This window comes from Archocentrus centrarchus, chromosome 14 (genome assembly GCF_007364275.1).
Source record: "Archocentrus centrarchus isolate MPI-CPG fArcCen1 chromosome 14, fArcCen1, whole genome shotgun sequence".
In the NCBI taxonomy this organism is placed as follows: domain Eukaryota; kingdom Metazoa; phylum Chordata; class Actinopteri; order Cichliformes; family Cichlidae; genus Archocentrus; species Archocentrus centrarchus.
The window spans coordinates 1,847,821-1,869,276 of NC_044359.1; the positions used below are offsets into that span (position 1 = coordinate 1,847,821).

The following is a 21,456-nucleotide window of genomic DNA, read 5'->3' on the forward strand; positions in this document are numbered from 1 at the left end:
AAACATATTTCCTGTTCCCAATAGGTGGCGCTGGGACTATCATATGGATGTGTTCAGAGGTGGACTCTTATGACACATGAGACAAGATTGGATTGACCAAATATGAGGGCTGGGAATGGCTAAAATTGCCTTATTAATTACAAATGGTGGAATTTCTGCTGGATGTAGGGCATCACTCCATGAAGATTTTTTGTGTATCTTGACTTGTTGCATATATGTGAACCAAATTTTATACATGCACGTGGAACACAGTGGTGGAGCATGTCTATAGGTTTTTGGAAGGGCCATGCTCGATACCATTAAAATACTTAGACTTTCACCAGACCTGATGCATGTGCAAATTTTCCAGAGTTCTTGAACATGTTTAGATATCAAATGCAAATGATATCAGCCCTGAAGAGCCTTTTCAGCAAAAACTCTTATCGGTGTGAACCAGCAGCTGCCGGGTGAATTATTAAACTTTGTTTATAAAAACAACGCACAGACATCAGAGTTTCATTTGAGCACCTTAGCAGAACGTAGTAATGAAGGTAAGTTTAAAATTTTACACACCTGACCCTTCGTGTTCACCTGCAGTTCGTTTTTAATTTCCTCTTCCCTTTCTTTTTATTGAGGGTGTCACTGTGGTCTCCATAATCAGTGTTAATTTCGTTGACGAAATATTTTCGTCATAGTTTTCGTCGACGAACCTTTTTTTCATGACGATAATGAGATAACTAAATAAAAACTAGCCTGCAATTTGGCCTTCTTTCCGATAGAACTAAGTTATGTAAACAATGTCAGCAGGTAGAAAGAGAAGAGCCGATGTATGGACACATTTGTTCTTTGTTAGCGTGACAAACAAAACGATGTGTAAACCATGTGGGGCGACTATCTCGGGTAAAAACACGACAAATCTTAAACATCTGCAAACCAGTCACCCAGATCTCCATGCAAAGGTCAGCATTTTAATGTCATGCAGAGTAAAGTGTTTTTCCCAGTTTAGCATTTGTGTTTAGAGAAAATCACCAGACCGCGGTGGATTAGCCTTTCCTAAATTTAGTCCTGAACACTGCCCTGTACCTTTCAGAGCGTGTCCTGCTGTAAAACACTTGTATTATCTCAGTACGGTGGTGTTAATGATCAGGTGTGTGGGAAGCAGGTGAAATGCTAATGTTAATATTATTAATAATATTCCATAAATTTTAATAAATGTTTAATTTTGTGTAAGTGTGTATAATGACTAATTCAAGGGAACTGAAGAAAAAGCATTTACATTTTACACCCTTTATATTTTAGTCGACTAAATCAACTGTAGATTTAGTAGACTAATTTCGTCGACTAAAACTAGACTGAAACTAAAACTATTCAGATGACTAAATTATGACTAAAACTAAATTACATTTTCGTCAAAAGACTATGACTAAAACTAAATCAAAATTTGCTGTCAAAATTAACACTGTCCATAATAAATCCACTAACTGACCTTTGTTGGTTTGACTGAAATGAACCTCCTCTGTTCCAGCTGCTGCTAGTCCTCCTCCTCCTGGTTTCTCTGCTGAGAAGCTCTGCTCCTCTCATCCTCCCTCTGGACTGCAGTGACATCTATGACATAGATGCTAGCCAACCCAGTGGAGTGTACACCATTTATCCCACTGGACCCACGTCTGCTGTCCTGGTAGGCTGAAGTTTATTTCCTCTGATGATCAGCTGGCTGTTTAGTGCACCACATGTTACGAACAGAATAAAATACCATCAGGATTCCCTGAAGTTCAGGTTAACATGTTCAGTTTGATTTGTTTTGGCCGATCAACAGTCAGAAACTGTAAAATGTGAAATCTAGCTTCCTGAGACCCTGCATCTACATATGGGGACATTACATTTTGGCTTTGCTGCACCTTATACGTCATTGTGCTTAATAGTGTTTTATACTTTGTTAATTCATGTTGTTTTTGTTGTGTTATGCTATAAAATAATCCCATTGTCCACATCTGAGGACATTTTTTTTCCATAAACGTATGTAACAACCATGTAACAAAATACAACTTCCTGTCCAAAGAGGAAGCTTAGTTTATATATATATCAGGTCCATCTAATCACAAATATCTAGGAGAAATTAAAAATCCATTGCAAACAGGAGCTCGAGTCTCAGGGGGTTATATTTAGAGAAAAGCAGCAAGCTCACAAATTTCAAGATTTTTTCTGAATGACTGAGCGTTTTGCTGTGAGGGCAGACTGCTGATTGGTATCTGAAGGAATAATGGTAAATGGTAAATGGACTACCTCTTATATAGCGCTTTTCTACTCAGTCAGAGCACTCAAAGCGCTTACACAACACATTTTACATTTACCCATGCACTCCCATTCATACAAGCACTTCCATGTTTCTACTAAGCTAAGTGCTTTTAATTAACTAACATTCACACAATTCATACTCCGGCGGGACGGTCGGAGAGCAACTTGGGGTTAAGTATCTTGCCCAAGGATACATTGGCATGTAGCCTGGAGTAGCCAGGAATCGAACCACTGACCTTACGATCAGTAGGTGACCTGCTCTACCTACTGAGCTACAGCCAGTAGCCAGTAGTATGAAGCTGACTGGTGGAGGTTAATCAAACAGCTTCAATATTAAAGGCTGTAACACCTCTGGATGTTTTAAATAATGTGTGTGTGTGTGTGTGTGTGTGTGCGTGCGTGCGTGCGTGCGCGCAGGTGTTCTGTGACATGGAGTCATTAGGAGGACAGTGGTTGGTGAGTGTGTTTTTGAACCTTCATAAGCTCATAAATAAAGGAGAAATCGTGATTTTCAGGGCTGAATCACGTTTAACTAACATGCTGCTCTAAAGCCTGCATACAGTGGGGGAAATAATTATTTGAACCTCTGCTGAATTTGAAAGCTTGTTCACTTCCAAAGAAATGAACAGTCTCTAATCTTATGGTAGTTTCATTTTAATGCCGAGAAACAGAATATCAACCACAAATCTAAAAAAAAAAAAACTCCTTACATTAGAGTTCTAAATTGATTTGCATGTCATTGAGAGAAATAAGTATTTGATCTCCATGTAAAACATGACTTTGCACTTGGTGGAGAAACCCTTGTTCCCTGATTTAGCTTTTTTGATGGCCCTCACCTCATCCCCTGTCAGATATCTTGTGTATTCAGCTGGTCTTCCTCCCCCAGGTGTTCCAGAGGAGGATGGATGGCTCAGTGAACTTCTACAGACCCTGGGATCAGTACAAGATGGGCTTTGGTAATGCTGCTGGAGAGTACTGGCTCGGTAAGAGCTTAATCCACACTAACAATCAGGAAGATGTGTAACTACAAAGGTTTAGAAGATGACTGTCTGCATGTTTTTGGCTTCTTTCAGGTCTGATGAATATCGCCCACATCACTAATACTAGAAAGTACGAGCTGCTGGTTGACATGGAGGACTTTGATCGAAACAAGGTGTTTGCTCGTTACTCCTCATTCTCCATTGATCCAGAGTACTATGGATACAAACTGTCTGTGTCTGGATTCACTGATGGAGGGGCAGGTAGGGAAATATTCTACTCTGATTAGGATCTGCCATGTTTTTTATTATTATTATTTATCCTTTATTTATACAGGAAAATCTCTCTGTTTTATCTTTGTAAAAGATGAAAAAGTGTAAAAAAGTGTTGTAGTCAAGACTACCTAACCTGAGACCGAGACCAAGACTTTAGGGTCCGAGTCCAAGTTGAGACCAAGACCAGTGCCCCACACTACATGACACAGTAAAATGTGAAACATGATCAAAATCACTTCTCAAATTGATCTGAAAAATCACATTCTCATGGAAACACCTAGATATAAAAAAATTTAACCATCTTTATTTAATACTCCTGGATGACTTCCATCATTTATCACAGAATGTAAAAGAATTATTCAAAGTTCATCACAATAGTCTTTACTTTTCTCTGCCTTTCATTAAACAATACATAAAGTTATATTGTTTTTAAACCAACAACAATCTTTGTAAAAATGGATATTTCAAAACCACAAAGCTAAATGTGTAAAACTGAAAAAAATGGCAAATAATCATCAGCAGTAAGAATTAAAGCCACAAGGTTCTCTCTTATACCGATTAAAGCTGCAGTATGTAACTTTGATAAAAAAAAAAAATCTGTTTTCTCCATGGCGTGACATGAGCTACTACTCCCTGAGCTACTATTGCCATCTGCAGGTCAAAAACAACCAATCAGAGCCAGGAGGAGGGTCTTAGCACTGTCAACAGGGGAAGGTTGGGGTTGAAATTCAGCCTGGGAGCTTGGCTGGAAGAACTGCAGTGCAAGCGCTGCTGCGTTTAATCGGGTTAAAAAAAATTCTGATCACCGGCCGGTTCGGCCTGGAAACGACCGCCCATTCTGGAAACCTCCCAAACCTCCTGATGGCCACCATACCCCTGACTGTCAATCACTCCTCGTGTATGCGCTGCTAATGGCAGAGAAACAACTTACTTATCTGCCGTCATCAGTGACCATGCTAACTACAAGGTTCTAGCCAGAATTTTTTTCAGCCTGGTGCTAATGCTAATTAGTAAGCTAATGCTAACCACTAAATGCCACTCTTGCTTGTTAATTGAGTGATGGGGCCTACATATGTGACTGGAAAGCACCTCTGAAGCCTTGGCAGTAATCACAGTCTTTGTGGACGTGTAGTTACATTTCTCGAGGTGCATGTCAGGTTAGGTTCAGAGAGGATTTTCGGTTATTTACGTAGGACAGATAGAACTCTGAATCAGGCCTGATTAGATTGACAGTGATAATTTTTGCATATAATCCAGAAGAGTTACACTTATATCATGCATTTAATGTGTCCCAGAGTGGGTTTCCTTCCAGTAATGGCTTTGCAGGAATCACGTAAAAAGCATACACAACAAAAACATAATCCAGATGTTTTAATGTTCAGCTGCTAAAAGCATTTCCTATCCACCATGTTGTAAGCATAAACTATCACTTTTTTAATGCAACAGGAAGTGACATCATCTTGCTGGGTAGTTTTTTTTTTCTTGAAGGCCTTTCATAGCTCCACTGGTGCTGAAAACGAATGTTTGACTATGGCTTTCTGAATACAAGTGCTGGTCATAAAATTAGAAAAAGTTGATTTATTTCAGTAATTCCATTCAAAAAGTGAAACTTGTATATTATATTCAAAGCTGAAGCTTAAGTTTAATTCACGCGTTCCGAGTCCTGTTTTGGGGTCCTCTTCCTCGCCTGCCACAGTAGTACATGACAATAGCTGTCATCCAAAATTCATACAGGAATAACTGGTAATTATTAGAATATTCTCTTCCTGCTCTTGTCGGAGACGGTCGCACTATCTCTCTCTCCCTGCCCTCCCCATCTCTCCGCTTGCTGCTTGCTGTGAGAGCGTCTTTTACACACTGTCCGAATAAGAACAAAATTGAACCATGGATCTGGCAAACTGGGCATTCTCCATCATTGATCGAATTTTTTCCACTATGAGATCCGGGACAGGGGAGCCTGCGTGTCCGAGTGGAACAGACCCGGTTGGATACGTCATCGACTCTTGGAGCTCGTGGAGACCTGTGTGCTTCTCAGCCCTTGGAGTGGAAGACGTGGAAGACGCTTACATATTCGGCTTTTTGGTAGCGGTATCTTCTCTGTTTGGGCTCGGTGGATACCTGCTTTACTGGCAAATTAAGAAAATCTGGACGGCGGTTCGACATCTGCAGAGGCTGCCGACCCAGGTGGAAGGGCTTAGCAGAGCCGTACAAACTCAGACTCAAAGCCTGGTGGACCTGAGCCGCAAGATTAGCGAGCTCGCAGGCGAGAGGGGTTAGATCAGGAGATATAGTTCGGTTCTGCACAGTGAGGACGGCAATCAACGAATTTGGAATATTGGATTTTTGAATGGTTTCCCAGTAAGACTGAAGGCTGTTGGAAAAACAAGCAGCCTGTTCCAAAACAACATTTGTTATCAGGAATTCGGCTCCCCTGCCGGCCTTGGGTTGGCAACCATATCTCTCTCCAGGGCTCTGTGTGCGGCTGCTCTCTCCCCCACTCCGCGTTGTGATTTGTGAAGCTGGGTCTGGTGTACCACGGCCGCTGATGAAATTCCACCACTATCAGCAAACTGTTTTGGCTGGATCCTGGCATCTGGCTCCACAATGCCCCCACCTCTCGTCTCCGTCTGCATCCCCTCCTGACCTGACCTCACCTACCGCCGCTGTCCTAGCTTTACATGTGCAAATGCTTTGCTAAGGTGGTTTTTTTGGACCCTGGTATAGTGCTCTTTTGAGCACTGTACCAGATGACTTTTTTTTAACCTAACTTCCCCATGATGTGTTGTTTTCTCCTCCTGCCAAAGGTAGCGCCGCAAGTAAACGGCTGCATGACCCGAGGACACATATCCCCCTATGTGTGTTGTGTTTGTGTATTTGGATGGTGTTCTGTAACTGCAATTTCCAATGTGTGAACTTGTTCACCCACATGGCAATAAACTTCATTCATTCATTCATGAGCTCAGAAATCTGTTAGTGAAAGCAGGTTCTGAACATTCCAAATTAGGCAAAACAGAAGAATCAGAAACAGATATCATACACTTAAGAACAAACGAAACTAAAACAATTATAAATTAAGCTAGCTAGCATTTATATTTCAAAGGCTAAAGGAGCTTCTGCTCCAGGAAGAAGTGGTGAAAGAGGGGGAACAAAACCCCCAGTACTTTTTTTAAACTTGAAAAACAACACCAAAAATATAATTATATCTCAAAGATAATAGTTAATAATAGTATTACTGAAGAGCCATGCCAAATCTCTTCATGCTATAAAAAATTCTTTGAAAACCTTTATGATTCTGCATCCACAGATGATAGTTATTCATTGTGTGGATCTGGTTAACAACATTAAACCAATAAGTGAAGATTTAAAGGAACTATCTAACTCCTGGACTACTATTAAAGAAATTGAAGAATCTATTAACAGATTAAACCTCAGCAGCAAATCCCTGGCGCTGATGGATTAACTAAATAAGTAAGTAAGTAAAATTTATTTATATAGCACCTTTCTAGATAAAATCACAAAGTGATTTACAACAATTAAAAAGAAAACAGTGATACACAATAAAACACACACAAACCACTAGTTTAAAGCAAGCCTGTACAAATGAGGCTTGAGCTGTTCTTAAAACGTTTCAATAGAGTCCACAGATCTCAGGTGTGATGTAGTGCATTCCACAGTTTAGGAGCTGCAACCTCGAAAGCACAGTCTCTGTAAGTTTTTAGCCTAGAGCGTGGAACCACCAACAGATTTTGGTCAGAAGACCTCAGCAGTCTGTGTGTTATCTATGGGTATAAGAGCTCACTAATGTATTCAGAGCTCTGAAAATGATCACCAAGATCTTAAACTGGAATCTGAACTTTATGGGGAGCCAGTGCAGAGATGACAAGATAGGTGTCACAGGAGACCACTTAGGGGATCCTTTAAGTAGCCTCGCAGCAGCGTTTTGGACCAACTGCAGACGATCCAAAGATGATTGGATCGTTGTTTTACTGAGACCAATGTATAACAAATTACAGTGGTCCAACCAAGAGGAGACAAAAGCATGAATAATAATTTCCAATTCAGGTTTGGACACCATTTGATTGGCAGACAATATTTCATAAATGAAAAAAGCAGGATCGCACAGGCTATTAACATGTTTTTTAAAGCTAAGAGGTTGGCCAAATGTAACACCTAGGTTTCGGACATTTGACTGAACCACTGATGATAATAAACAAAAATTATTCATCACAGTGGGAACAAAGCTATCAGCTGCACAAACATGCAGATCTTTGCAAAGAAACTTAAACAAACTTTTAATGAAACCATTGCTGAAACTCAGTCTGGTTTTATCACCAGTGGACACATAACCAACAATTTAAGGCTTGTCTTAGACATCATAGATTACCCAGATCTATTAAAGGATGATGGTTTCACTTTATTCTTAGACCTTTTAAAGTATTTGATACAACTGAACATAATTTCATGTTTAAAGTGCTAGAAATATTTGGATTTGGAGAACACTTTAAAAAAAGTTTTAAAATGTTGTGCAAAAACTGCAGTGCTTCCATAAAATTATCAAATGGCTGTATAGATTCAGCATCAAAAGGGGTCTTAGGCAAGGTTGTCCTGCATCACCATACTTATTTTTACTTTTTTTAAAAAACTTCTTTATAGTGGCAATGCAAATTCTATCAACCCAAATTAAAACAAGCGGAATCTCTCCCCTCCAACTACTACTTTTCCATGCATTGAATGTGCACTTGCTACGCCATACAGAAGTTTTTGCAACCTCATTTTGTGCCCTGAGGTGCACAGTACGAAATGATTTTTTTCTCCTCACCCACTCCACTCATGTTTGCTATTGTTTCATTTTTTTATGGCAGCACCTCGCTGTGATGGCAGCAAGGCTGCAGACACTTATCTCCCATGTTTGCCTTGTTTGTTTATTCCTTGGATGGGTGGTTTGTTGACTTAAATTTCCCCTTTGTGGGATCAATAAAGCTTATCTTATCTTATCTGTAGCTAATAAAAATTTTATCATCAGTCAGCTGGCAGTGATACCACAGGACAAACAGGAGATTAAAAAAGCACTTAATGTCATTAAGACATTTTCTAAAGCCTTTGGTCTGACATTAAAAATTCAAAAATGTGAATGTTTCATATAAAGTCCCATATGGAAGGCACTTTATGTGACATACCAATAAATACCAATAAATATCTGGGAATTTCCATTCAAAGGGACCAAAATGTGAGATCATCTGAAAACTTCAAGCCCTTAATCAAATCAATTGAATAGAGATTCAATTTGTGGCTCCAGAGGGACCTGTCTATTTTAGGCATCTTTAATTACAAAAGCAGAAGGGTTATACAGACCGGTGAACTATATATATATATATATATATATATATATATATATATATATATATATATATATTAGGGGTGGGACTTTAACGCGTTAATTATGATTAATGATTTACAGGGAAAAGCTGTCTGCTGACCGGGCTATCGAGGCTCGCTTTAGCCGGAGAGAACACCCGACTGCGTAAAATCATTTTCAACCCCCCGCTGGTTTTCGCTGCTGAGTGGAAGTTAAACAGGGATATAATTCACTCAGATGATCGCTAACGGCTGGTGTTTGGTTTGTTTCAGTGTTTCATTTGTTCCTGAGCAAATCGGTTTGGCTGAAATTAAAATTAAGCATCATAATGTTTATTAAACATTTTTAATTAAACGTTAATGTCTCACTTAATATAGTTGGAAATTAATCATTCACTCAGGTGTATTCCTTGATGCTGAAACATGTTATGCTTATTTTAACAGCTTATTTTGAATTCAAGACTTAAACCACAAAAAGGAGCAAAAGTTCGTTCTCCGTTTAACCAGCTGCTTTTTGACAGCTGTGCTTCGCACTGTCATATATATATATATATATATATATATATATATATATATATATATATATTAGGGGTGGGACTTTAACGGTTAATTTTGATTAATTAATTACGGGGAAAATAACGAATTTAACATTTTAACGCATTTTATATATATATATATATATATATATATATATATATATGATATTCAGTGGTGGCCAAAGTACTGACATTCTGTACTTAAGTAGAAGTACAAGTACTTGTGTTAAAAACTACTCTGGTAAAAGTTGAAGTACAGGCTCTGAAATCTAGTCAAAGTAAGAAAGTAAAATTATCTCCTTGGAGGACGTCTGTACCTCTTTCTTACATCTTTCTCCATCTGAGTGACGTTATCGCTCATTCTTTGCTCTCCCTTAAAATACAGCAGCTGTTCTTTTAGCTAGCAAACTCTGTGTGAGAAACTGCAGACACTTTTTTTTGTACTTCATGTTTTCTGTCATTTATTTTCCTCACCGTTCCGGCGTGCAGCCTCTATGTAAAGAGCAACTTCCTCTGGCTCTTTCCGGTCTCCGAGCGAGCGTTGGAGGAGCCTCTCCCTCTACCGTGTGGGGTGTCTGGTCTCTCCGCCCTGTTGTTGTGACTTCCAAGAAAAAAACGCTTACAATCAAAAGCCGGCTCCCGTACTGACCGGAAATGCAGACGTTTCTCAGACGCATTAAACCTCAAGTAACGAGCTTGTTTTGAAAATGTAAGAAGCAGAAAGTACTTGTACTTGTGTAAAAATGTAGTGAGTAAAAGTAAAAAGTTGTCAGAAAAATAAATACTCAAGTAAAGTACAGATACCTGAAAAATCTACTTAAGTACAGTAACAAAGTATTTGTACTTCGTTATTGTCCACCACTGATGATATTTCATAAATCAATTTTATTTGGGAAAAAAGCCATCTCATTAAGAAAAATGTCTTAATGAATACGCTCAATAAAGGTGGAATCAGTGCTCTACAAGTTGCTCTTAAAGACGAAGCTTCGTCTCTAAAAGTCACTTTTAAAATTACATATATTCAGAATCTTCTAAAAATAATAATAATAATAATACAGATTCTGTCTGGAATGTTATACAACTTTTTCTTTTTAACTCAGTAGGAGGACTGCCTCTTTTTCATAAGCAGATGTTATTAAGCTGGTCACAAACACAATTTCTCACTATATAAATATTATATTTGGAACAACAATAATATCAAATATAAAAATAAGACACTTTTTCTTCAACTGTATTTTGATAAAGGTATATATCTAGTTAGCCAATTCCTTAATTCTTATGGATTAGTACTATCATATTCAGAATTATTCTCCTTTGATAAATTACCTGTGCCTCTAAGGCTACCTGAAGTGACCCAAATCCGATCTTTTTGCCCTCATGCGACCTGTATCCGATCTTTTCATGTCAGTCTGAACAACACAGATCGGATTTTTTCAAATGTGACCCAGGCCACTTGGATATGTCGTGCTAAATCCGATAGGTAGCCGATCTTTTCAAATGCGACCTGTACGGCCAGGTCGCGTTCATCCGACCGGCACGTCATTGATACTCGGCAAACGTCACTATTCTGTGTCCCGATACGCGGACGTGGGAAGGAAAACGTGTGACTTCCGCAAACATTGAGCGCACTCGCTACATGTGACGTTATTGCGTCCTCTACTGGGCATGCGGGACACTTTCAGGTTCGTCTGCTGTTCACACACAGATCACATCCAAGTCGCATATATTTGGAAATGTGAACGACCACGCAAAAAAAAATCGGATTTCACAAAAAAATCGGAATTGGGGCACTTCAGGCTGCAGTGTGAACGTAGCTTTAGAGAATATGCAGTTGTGTTTGATGCTATTCCAAATGGTGCATTGAGACTTTTAGCATCTGCTCCCAAGGGTACAGACTGCATCACAAGTCAATATAAATTAGTCTCTGCACTGTATATTTTGTAATTTTGTAATATTGTGTTATAGTTATAGCTCTAATATCTCTGTATATTTGCAATTTGTATACTTGTATATTGTCTTATAGTTTTTATACTTATTTGTTTTTTTCTGTAAGCACGAAGTACCGCAGCAATTTCCTAATGCTGTGAACCTGTTCACCCATATGGCAATAAAAACCTTCTGATTCTGATTCTGATTCTGATTCTAAATGATTCTAGCACCATTTATATTGACTGTGACTGCTCTCTTACCAGCAACAAGGCATCCAACAGAATGTTCTGAAATGTCATTCTCAGTAACTCGATCACCTCTCCTTCCTGTATTCCCTTCTGGAACAACACCTTTGAGAACATCAACTAGGAATGGTCGTGGCTTTTACCTAAAAAGTTTCTACTGACCAACAAAGTAAGAGGTGACTTTCAAAATTTTTCACAACTGTTACCCTGTGAAGATGTTCTTAAACCAGAGAAATAAACTGAAACTGGATATTTTATGTACATTTTGTGGAAACCATAATGAAACAGTGATGCATTTCTTTTGGAACTGCTCCCTTACAAGAATCTTCTGGATTGATGAGATAAGAGATATTGATGAGAATTTTGTTCAACATCTGCTGCTCTGTCATGTGGTGTTCCCCAAGGTTCCATCCTTGGGCCCCTTCTTTTTAGCATTTATTTACTTCCCCTTGGCTCCATTATCAGAAAACATAATGTATCATTTCATTTTTATGCAGATGATTGTCAGATCTACTTATCACTCAAGCGTAAAGACCCTAACTCTTTTAGACCTTTGTTAGAATGTCTTAAGGACATCAGAGCATGGCCGGCTCTGAACTTCTTGGACTGTAATGAAAAGAAAACAGAGGTCATTATAATTGGGCTAAGTGGCCCAGGTGTTCCACCATCTGACCTGGGTCCGCTTACTGTGTAAAAACAGTTGTGACCAATCTTGGGGTAAAAATCAATACAGCTTTTAAAATGGACAAACAGATAAACACAGTGGTGAGAAATGGCTTTTTTCAGCTGAGACAGCTTTCCAAAATTAAGTCGTTTTTATCTTTTCGAGACTTAGAGAGGGTTTTGCATGCATTTGTGACCACCCGTCTTGATTATTGTAATGCACTTTGTCGGTATTGACCAGGCTTCACTGTCGCGCTTACAAATGGTCCAAAATGCTGCTGCTCGTCTATTGATAGGGACACGTAAATGCGAGCACATCACCCCTGTTCTTGCTTCTCTACACTGGCTGCCTGTCTATTTTAGAAGTAATTTTAAAATTTTATTGTTTGCTTTTAAATTTTTAAGTGGCATGGCCCCCACATACCTAACAGATCTCTTACACACATACACCCCACAAAGGTCCCTCAGGTTGGCTGACCAGCTTCTTCTTGCTGTCCCCAAGTTGAGACTGAACCACCCGGGTGACCGAGCTTTTTCTGTGGTGGCGCCTAAACTGTGGAATGGGTTGCCTCTCTATGTTAGGCTGGCCCCAACACTAGAGGTCTTTAAATCTCATTTAAAAACACACCTTTTCTCTGAGGCATTTCAAAATATCAGTCTCTAGTTAGTTTGAGTCATTTAGGGAACTGTTTTTATATTTTTGTTTAGTACTCCTTTTATGGTTTATCCTTTTAAATTATTATTTTTTTTATGTGTTTATTTTTTGTGCTGTATTGTATTGCTGTCTTTTATCTGGGATGTGCTTTGTTCAACTTTGTTGTCTTTTAAAGCACTCTATAAATAAAGTTGGATTGGAGATAAACATTTTTCTTAAAAATAGGTATTAGCATCTCTTTACAGGACAAATTTATATTACTTGGCATAGATAAAAGTGTTCTTAAGGATAAAGATAGATGTTAATCTATTTTTTTTTTTTTTTTTTAAAGCCTGTCATGTCTGGTAGATCTTGCAAGCAGAACTGGGATCTGAATGCGTTGTTGTGCCAAACATATTTGCTATTTCAAGATGAGCTCTATAGGTTCTCAATAGGCTCTTCTTGTTGATGTTTTAACCCTTTATTTTATTTATCTGAGTTATTTTTCCACATACTATGTAACAGCCAGAGCTGACAGGCTGAAGAAGAGGAAAATAAAGAAAAGAAAAAGGGAGAGAGAAAGGGAGCAAAAAAAGGAGAGAAAAAAAAAATAAAAAAAAAGGGGAAAGAGCACAAGTCTATTAATCAGATAGTTCATCACTTTAACATAAAAAAATACTATCAATACTTGCAAAAATAAATTTGTGTGTGAAAAACAAAACTAACAAAGCATGTTACGCACACCAACAATTTTGTTGAGTTGTGATTGAGTGGGTGTTTGTGTATGTGTCATGTTTGTGTCTGTGTCATGGAACGTACTTACCAATGAGGGCAAAACGCTGCAGCTCCACCCATCAGAAGCTAGAGGCAGGTACGGAAAGCCCCCGGAACCCCAGGCCACCAGCAGCCCACCAAGAGCCAGGAAGACCCCCGGCCACTCAGTCCAAAGACAACCGCACACCTACCCCAGCAGACGGGAGAGGGTGGTCTCAGACGGAGCCCCCCCAGTCGAGAAGCAAGGGCTCCAGGGAACCCAAGGCGATGAGAAGCCAGTCCCCCCCCAGCGGCCAGCCCCCTGCACTGACCGGCGGCAGGGCCCCAGGGCCCACGGCACCCAAGGACCACCCGACCCTCCACAGAGCCCCCCCCCATGCCGAAGAAGCCAACGCAGCCCCGCACCGCACCCCCAAGGGGAGCAGGCCAGCACCCACGCCAGAACATCCAGCCCCACCCAGGAACCCTGAGGCACCCCCATCCCAGGGGGGTAGGGGGGAGGAGGCAACCAGCAAGGAGCGGCCAGGAGGCAAGGCACAAGGCCCAGACCCAGGTCCAGCCATACATACAAACACACCCAGACACCCGTGTACACATTTATACACAGATACTCATACATGCCCATACATACTTACCCACACACAGATATGCCATACATACACATTCACTCACCCACCCATACTCACGGAGACGGTGACAAATACACAAAGACACACATTCATCCATAGCTACCCACCCTCTGAAGGCGGGGCAAGTGGAAACCACCCCAGGGCCAACAGCGACCCCAGGACGCCACCAGCCCGGTCCCCAAGGAACCACCCGACCCCTACCCTGGGCGAGGCGTAAGAAATCGGGGTGTAAGATGACCCATCCACCCATCCTCCTCCCCAACTTGTAGGTCTGTGTGTTAATGTTTGTGAGTGAATGAGGTGTATAGGGTGCAGTTAAAATTGAGGGGACAGTTATGCCACAAGCACCAACTGTTGGTCGTCAGTGCTTGCCCACACTGCCCCCCCAAAACCCTCCATGTCTAAAGTGCAAATAAAATTTGGGGACAGACAGTGACGAGGATCCGAGTGGGGCCACCTCAGCGGCCCCACCTCATCAACCTCTGAGTAACATGCCTGCCCCAAAGGTCCTATGTGTATCAGGTTGTAAGTGTGTATGTGTTGTGAGTTATAATGACTAAAGTGCAATTAAAACGGAGAGGCAAGTGGTGGTGCAGCTCTCCACGTGGCCTCTCCATCCAGTGATGTGTATTCTGTGTGTGTGTGTGTGTGTGTGTGTGTTTGTGTATGGGGAGGGGGAGGGGCCATATGACCAGGAAGAATCCTGGAAGAAGAGAGCCAGCTGTCCGCTGGCTCAATAGGCACCCCGACCTCCCACACCCCAGCACAGGGCAGGGGGAGGTGAGCCCGGGGCCGTGGTGACAGCATCCCGGAGCACTGCAGCACCCGAGGTTGGCGCCCCCGCCCCCACTGCAGAGGGCGGCCCGCTCCCCCTAGATGCCCATTCACTCAACAATAGACACAAACAAGCAACAGGACATACTGGCCTGGGCATGGAAATACAGTGGCCAGTCCCCCCCAACCACCCCACCGTGGCCCCATCCCCCACCCCACCCCCCTGCAATGCAGGCACCCCAGGGCCCCAAAAGCGCCTGTAGCCTCCGGGTCCTCCTCTGCCTTCTCCGGAATACCTGAAAACACAAGATTTTCTCTCATGCTGCGGGCCTGAAGCTCGATAATCGATTCTTTAATTTTCTTATTTTCTTCTGAGAGCCGGGTCGTTTCCTCGGTGAGGGAATTCACCGACTCTCTGAGGACAGCGTTTTCAGCAGCCAGTGTTTCCACCTGATGCTGGCTGAACTCGACTGACTCCCGCTGAAACTCCTTGTGGAGGATTTCAACCAGGGCCAAGCGGGCGTCAAAGCTGGACAATTTGTTATTAATGGACTCCAGAATGTCCACAATATTGGTGGTGGGTGGCGAAGTTGCCTCTGGGGAATCTTCGGGGCGGCTTCTTTTTGTGGACGGCGTTGCTTTGCTGGTGGAGGGAGTCGGCGTCTTGTCGGTTTTCCCCATGACGACTCGCTCAAAACACCCGTCGATGTACCGCAGCAAACTATCCAGGTCCTCTTCACCGTCCTCCAGATTGTTGAAAATAATTTAAGTTAGGCTAAGAAACTACCTATATTTTTTAGTTTTAAGCCTGTCTAGTTATAAATTGGCGAAAAAAAAAAAAAGGCTAATCACGCAAATGTTTGCTGATAGAGTCACGCCGCCATTGACGATACTGCCGAGATTCACAAAGTCTCACGTGACTACAGCATAGTCCCTAGCAAATTAATCTATTTTTGATTCTTGGAAAATATCACATCCATACCAGCAAATTTTCACACCTTCAACCAAATATCTATGCCTGTTTTACTCATTATATGAACAACTTGAAACTTAGCCATAATGGCAAGGCCCAAAATACATTATCTACACTTAAAAAATAAGTATTCCATAAATTAAAACCTCAAGCATAACATCTTTTTTTTTGACTTTTTCATTTCATTTTGTTTCTCTCTTGGTCTATGTTTTACATGGACTGCCTGTATTAAATGTCTTGCTGCTTCTTTCTCCACAGTATGAGTCCAGTCTGTGTCTGAGAACACTCCCAGTACACCTGGTGAGCAGTCTGACTGGGATTAGTGGTAATGTTGTGATTGTACATCTGTGTTTTTGCAGGAGACTCCCTAGCTTATCACAACGGACAGAAGTTCTCCACGTTTGACAAAGACCAGGACAGCTCAGGTAGAAACTGTGCCAAATCATATCTGGGGGCGTTCTGGTACAAGGACTGTCATGCTGCAAACCCTAATGGGGTTTATCGCTGGGGGGCTGATGGCACTCTCTTTGCTGTTGGTGTGTCGTGGCACAGCTGGAAGGGTCATGACTACTCCCTGAAGGTCATCAGCATGAAGATTCGTCCTGTGCAGTAAATGTGCAGAACAAACTCACAGCAGAACATCACATGTTGATTTCTCTCTTTTCTCTCCTTTATTGTGTAATCCCAGAGAATCTTTCACATTAAGAATCAGTTCATATGAATATTTCAGCAGAGTGTGAGCAGCTGCTGGCTGTCAAACAGCTGCAGGTGGAGAGAAATGATTGGACAGCTGGGGAACAAATACAGAGCAGTTTCCATCAGAAACATCACATTCTGCAATGGGCTGATGAAGAAACATGCCACATGTTGTTCTCTTGCATCAATGACATAAACGCATTCTTCCACTAGAGGTCTCTGCTGGGAGTCTCAGTTTCACTGAGTGTATCTGTGCTGTCAGAGAGACTCAGACTCCACATGAAGCCTCACTGTGACTGGATCTTACTGTTTGTTTGGATGTTCCCAACAGCAGAAGGAGAGAACAAGGCCGTCTCAGAAGGTTTTGTTTGGTTTCTCTTCACTCAGCCGGTTCAGTCTGCAGCTGCAGCTCAGCACACTCAGCTTTAAAGTCTCACTGATTAGTTTGAATCCGGTGTTTGGTGGTGGTCTGATACCTGATGTCAATCATTATCTTCTGCATACTGACAATAAATGAGAAGCAAACAGCTGATTTGTTCTTTGTCTCTTTATTCAGAGCCCTGTTAGCTGTTACCACAGCAACAGCTATTCTTCCTGGGGTCCACAGACAACAATACAAAATATATCAAGTAAAAGACAAATAATTCTTCAATATGTTAACAATCATAAAACAGTTTCTTCCTTAGAGCTGCTGCTTTTGGTTGCTTTTAAAAACTTTTACTATTCTGAATCTCAAATAAAGAAAAAGAAGTTTATTCCAAATTACACCAGTTTTTTAAATCTTCAGTTCCAGTTTAGATTCTGTCACAGGTGCTTACATCACTACAGCACCGACACACTTTGGTCATTCTGGGGGAGTTTGTGTGTTATTCCTAAACTATTCCACATTGGTAGTTTAAATTATGATTTTAAACACTGAAGTCAGTGTCTGTGCCCCAGCGGGATAGGTCCTTTCCTGTGACATTTCTGCTTTGTAGCCTCATCACTAAATGACCATAACTGACGGATCATCCAGGTCTCCTTAGGCACTGCCAATGAGCATGCCTGCCCAAACTACCTGAATTCAAGCTGGCACAGGAAGTCAGTCAGCAAGTAGCTCACTCATTAAATTACTATTGTTACAATTGTGCAATTCTGGAGTGTTGTAATAGTTAATCCTTTCTTTTAGGACATTGACATATAAAAAAAAAAAATTGCATCTTCCTCCCCTCACCACCAACCGGTTGCGGCAGATTTATACAGCGCCAAATCACAACAAACTGTGGCCTCAAGGCACTTTATATTGTGGGTAAAGACCCTACAATAATACAGAGAAAACCCAACAGTCAAAACGACCCCCTATGAGCATCACTTGGCGACAGTGGAAAGGAAAAACTCCCTTTAACAGGAAGAAACCTCCAGCAGAACCAGGCTCAGGGAGGGGGGGTCATCTGCCGCGACCGGTTGGGCTGAGGGGAGAGAAAAGACATGCTGTGGAAGAGAGCCAGAGATTAATATCAATTAATGATTAAATGCAGAGTGGAGTATAAACAAAGTAAATAAGGTGAATGAGAAACAGTGCATTATGTGAACCCCCCAGCAGCCTAGGCCTATAGCAGCATAACTAAGGGATGGTTCAGGGTCACCTGATCCAGCCCTAACTATAAGCTTTATCATAAAGGAAAGTTTTAAGCCTAATCTTAAAATAGAGAGGGTGTCTGTCTCCCGAATCCAAGCTGGAAGCTGGTTCCACAGAAGAGGGACCTGAAAGCTGAAGGCTCTGCCTCCCATTCTACTCTTAAGTATCCTAGGAACCACAAGTAAGCCAGCAGTCTGAGAGTGAAGTGCTCTGTTGGGGTGATATGGTACTATGAGGTCTTTGAGATAAGATGGTGCCTGATTATTCAAGACCTTGTATGTGAGGAGAAGAATTTTAAATTCTATTGTAGATTTAACAGGGAGCCAATGAAGAGAAGCCAATATGGGAGAAATCTGCTCTCTCTTTCTAGTCCCTGTCAGTACTCTAGCTGCAGCATTTTGGATCAGCTGAAGGCTTTTCAGGGAGCTTTTAGGACAGCCTGATAATAATGAATTACAATAGTCCAGCCTAGAAGTAATAAATGCATGAATTAGCTTTTCAGCATCACTCTGAGAAAGGATGTTTCTAATTTTAGAAATATTGCGCAAATGCAAAAAAGCGGTCCTACATATTTGTTTAATATATGCTTTGACATTGACATTTTACGTTATAGTTTAGTTTTAGTTTGTTTTTACTTTTTTCTCTATTTCAGTTAGTTTTTGCTCGTTTTCAGAGTGGTTTTGCTCATTTTTATTAGTTTCTATTTTTGGTTTCATGCTTAGTTTTAGTTAGTATTAGTTTTAGTATTTTCATACTTAATCAGGTGCAAGATTCAAGGTGCAAAAGTGACTATTGTGCAATGAAAACGTGACAAAAGATGCCCTTTAAAGAAATATATTCAACAAAAACTGTTCGCAAGACAGCAGCACTAAGTGCTAAAGGTGTGTAATATTAAGGACACACATGAACAGGGAGAAACAAAGAAAATATGAACTCCAAAACTCAATAAATTCTACAATAAACTCCCAATAAATGTCAGCGTCAATGCAGCAGATTAACACCTACATGTGGTATTTGACAAAAACAAACTCTTTGAAGGAATCAAAGCTCAAATCCAGCTGCATCCTGATGTTAGCACCACCTGATGCTGCTTCTGTTCTGGAGCTAGCTTGGTTAGATGCTTGCCAATTAGACTTCCAGGGTCTTTGCGGCCTATGTACACAATGAAGTGGCCGACCTCATGTCTGCATTTATACTTGTGTAGCTAGATTGTCTCATGAGGCATTCAAAATGCAGACGGTAAGTGACACTTCAAGGGCTTTATTTACAGTGAATATGTTAAACTGAGATTTGTCGGCAAGGGATGGAGAGCAGGACTCCCCTGGGATGCTCCACCATAAAACAGAATGCCTCTCCTGAACTGATCCTTGACCACACTCCTCTTCTTCTCATTCACGCTGTGGCTCGCAATCCAGCTTTCCAGGCTCTGTGGAGAAAAAGGAAACAGAGGGTCCGTTGACGTTTCAGTGGGCAGAACTCCTACTCACAAGATAGCCCTTTCTCAACTGACTGGGGGTAAGTAACAATCCGGCATTGAGTGTAGGACCTCCTCCGCCTAAATAGGCCGGGTCATGATCAAATTGCCAGCAGCTGCGGAACCAGTCGGGTCACAGGAAACTGTACATGAGAGGAGGTACACCTCTAAAACACAAGGATTGGTTAATAGAAAGGCCAGAGTACCAGGCCCAGAGAAAGCAAGGCAGCTGCATCCATGACAGATTGTGTGTTAATTACCTTGTGGTCATGTGCTGGTGTTTTATATGTGGTGCCGGCTGGGATTTTTTTTTTTTTTTGCTCCTCGTTCTTTGTGCTCAGTTTTTTGGCTGCAAACACATTTGTCCCTGTTTTTTCACTTTCTTCATTCCCTCACGTCCATTCCAATAGTTTCAGCAGTCTTTGCACATAAAACAGAATGCCTGAATTTGCTGATATGAATTTGCTGTCAGTTTTAAGCAGAAATTAAATGTGTAGTCCTAGTTTCTGTTTTAGCACCGACGCTGTTTCACTGAGCTTGATAAAACCTGACAGTTTGGTGAAATCATTATAGCTGCAGAATCTCATCCTTTTTTCTGACTGTTCCACACAGCTTACCCAAAGCACGATTCAAAGTCACAACAGAATATCACACAGGAGGAAATAATGTCTCACTGACGTGTATAATCCTATTTTTTTGTAAGTCAAAACAATGCACCGATTTATCCATTAACCATGTTTCTATTCTTTTTCATCATCATTAACAGAGGATCTTAGCTTGTTAATGAAACATCTCTGCACAGTTTGTCTTCATCAGAATCAACTCAATAGACTACAGCAGAATAAAAGTTTATTACAGGGTGTTGTTAAAACACATCAATTCAGCTAACATGTTTAAATCAACTTACAAAAAAAAAAAACTCACACTCCTAAATAACCTTATATAAAAAAACAATGCTAACAGCCCCTGTGTCCGCATCGTGCAAAAGGTTTAGGGTGTTGATAAATCAGATCATACAGATTAGCACGTTTTATTTCATGTGTAAACTTTGTTTTTTCTGTATCGTAGTCTGCATAGTGCACACAGGGCTAGTGTCAGTCAAGGATGGGCCTTGTCAGAGCAAAGGATCATGGGAGTTCTCATTTCGGTGTTTATGTGTTTAGTTACAATGTTATCGGTTATGTTTTGCTGCTCTCTCATTCCTAGCAGCGTCCTATTGAAGCGCTCTGCAGGATGATCCTGGGGGTGATATGGAGAAGTGCGGGAGTGGCGGATACCACAGTAGCTTTGGAGTTTGTGAAAGAGAGTGTTTTCAAACTCTTTTCCCTGGTCGTGGTGTATCTTGGATGGGAAACCAAAACGCATGATAAAGTCATCAAAAAGCTTTTTGGCTGCAGTCTTCCCAGACTTGTCTCTCGTTGCATATGCCTGTGCATATTTTGTAAAATGATCAACAACGACCAGTATGTATTCTTCACCTTCCCTTACACCTGTCCAAATGTAAGCAGTCAATGCAGATCATCTCAAACGGTGCGGAGGTCTCTATACTCTGTATAGCTGTTCTGGTTATTCTGTGAGGCTTCTTTCTCTTTATGCAGCAACACACATTTGTGACATAGTGCTCCATCT

The 21,456-nt window shown here is 41.1% G+C and overlaps 1 protein-coding gene across 1 annotated transcript; it reads left to right on the forward strand.

Annotated features, from left to right (window-relative positions):
- Window positions 1-433: 433 nt before the first annotated feature.
- Window positions 434-17,264, forward strand: LOC115792143 (microfibril-associated glycoprotein 4-like). The gene is made up of 6 exons (XM_030746556.1): window positions 434-530; window positions 1,505-1,657; window positions 2,692-2,730; window positions 3,161-3,257; window positions 3,348-3,515; window positions 16,399-17,264. Exons 1-6 carry the CDS (start codon window positions 525-527, stop codon window positions 16,650-16,652), a joined length of 717 nt encoding a protein of 238 aa, XP_030602416.1. The 5' UTR covers window positions 434-524; the 3' UTR covers window positions 16,653-17,264.
- The last annotated feature ends 4,192 nt before the right edge of the window (window positions 17,265-21,456 follow it).

Coding starts and splice junctions, on each gene's coding strand:
- LOC115792143 (XM_030746556.1), top strand. Junction 1,658..2,691: donor GACCCACGTCTGCTGTCCTG/GTAGGCTGAAGT, acceptor GCGTGCGCGCAG/GTGTTCTGTGACATGGAGTC. Junction 3,516..16,398: donor ATTCACTGATGGAGGGGCAG/GTAGGGAAATAT, acceptor GTGTTTTTGCAG/GAGACTCCCTAGCTTATCAC.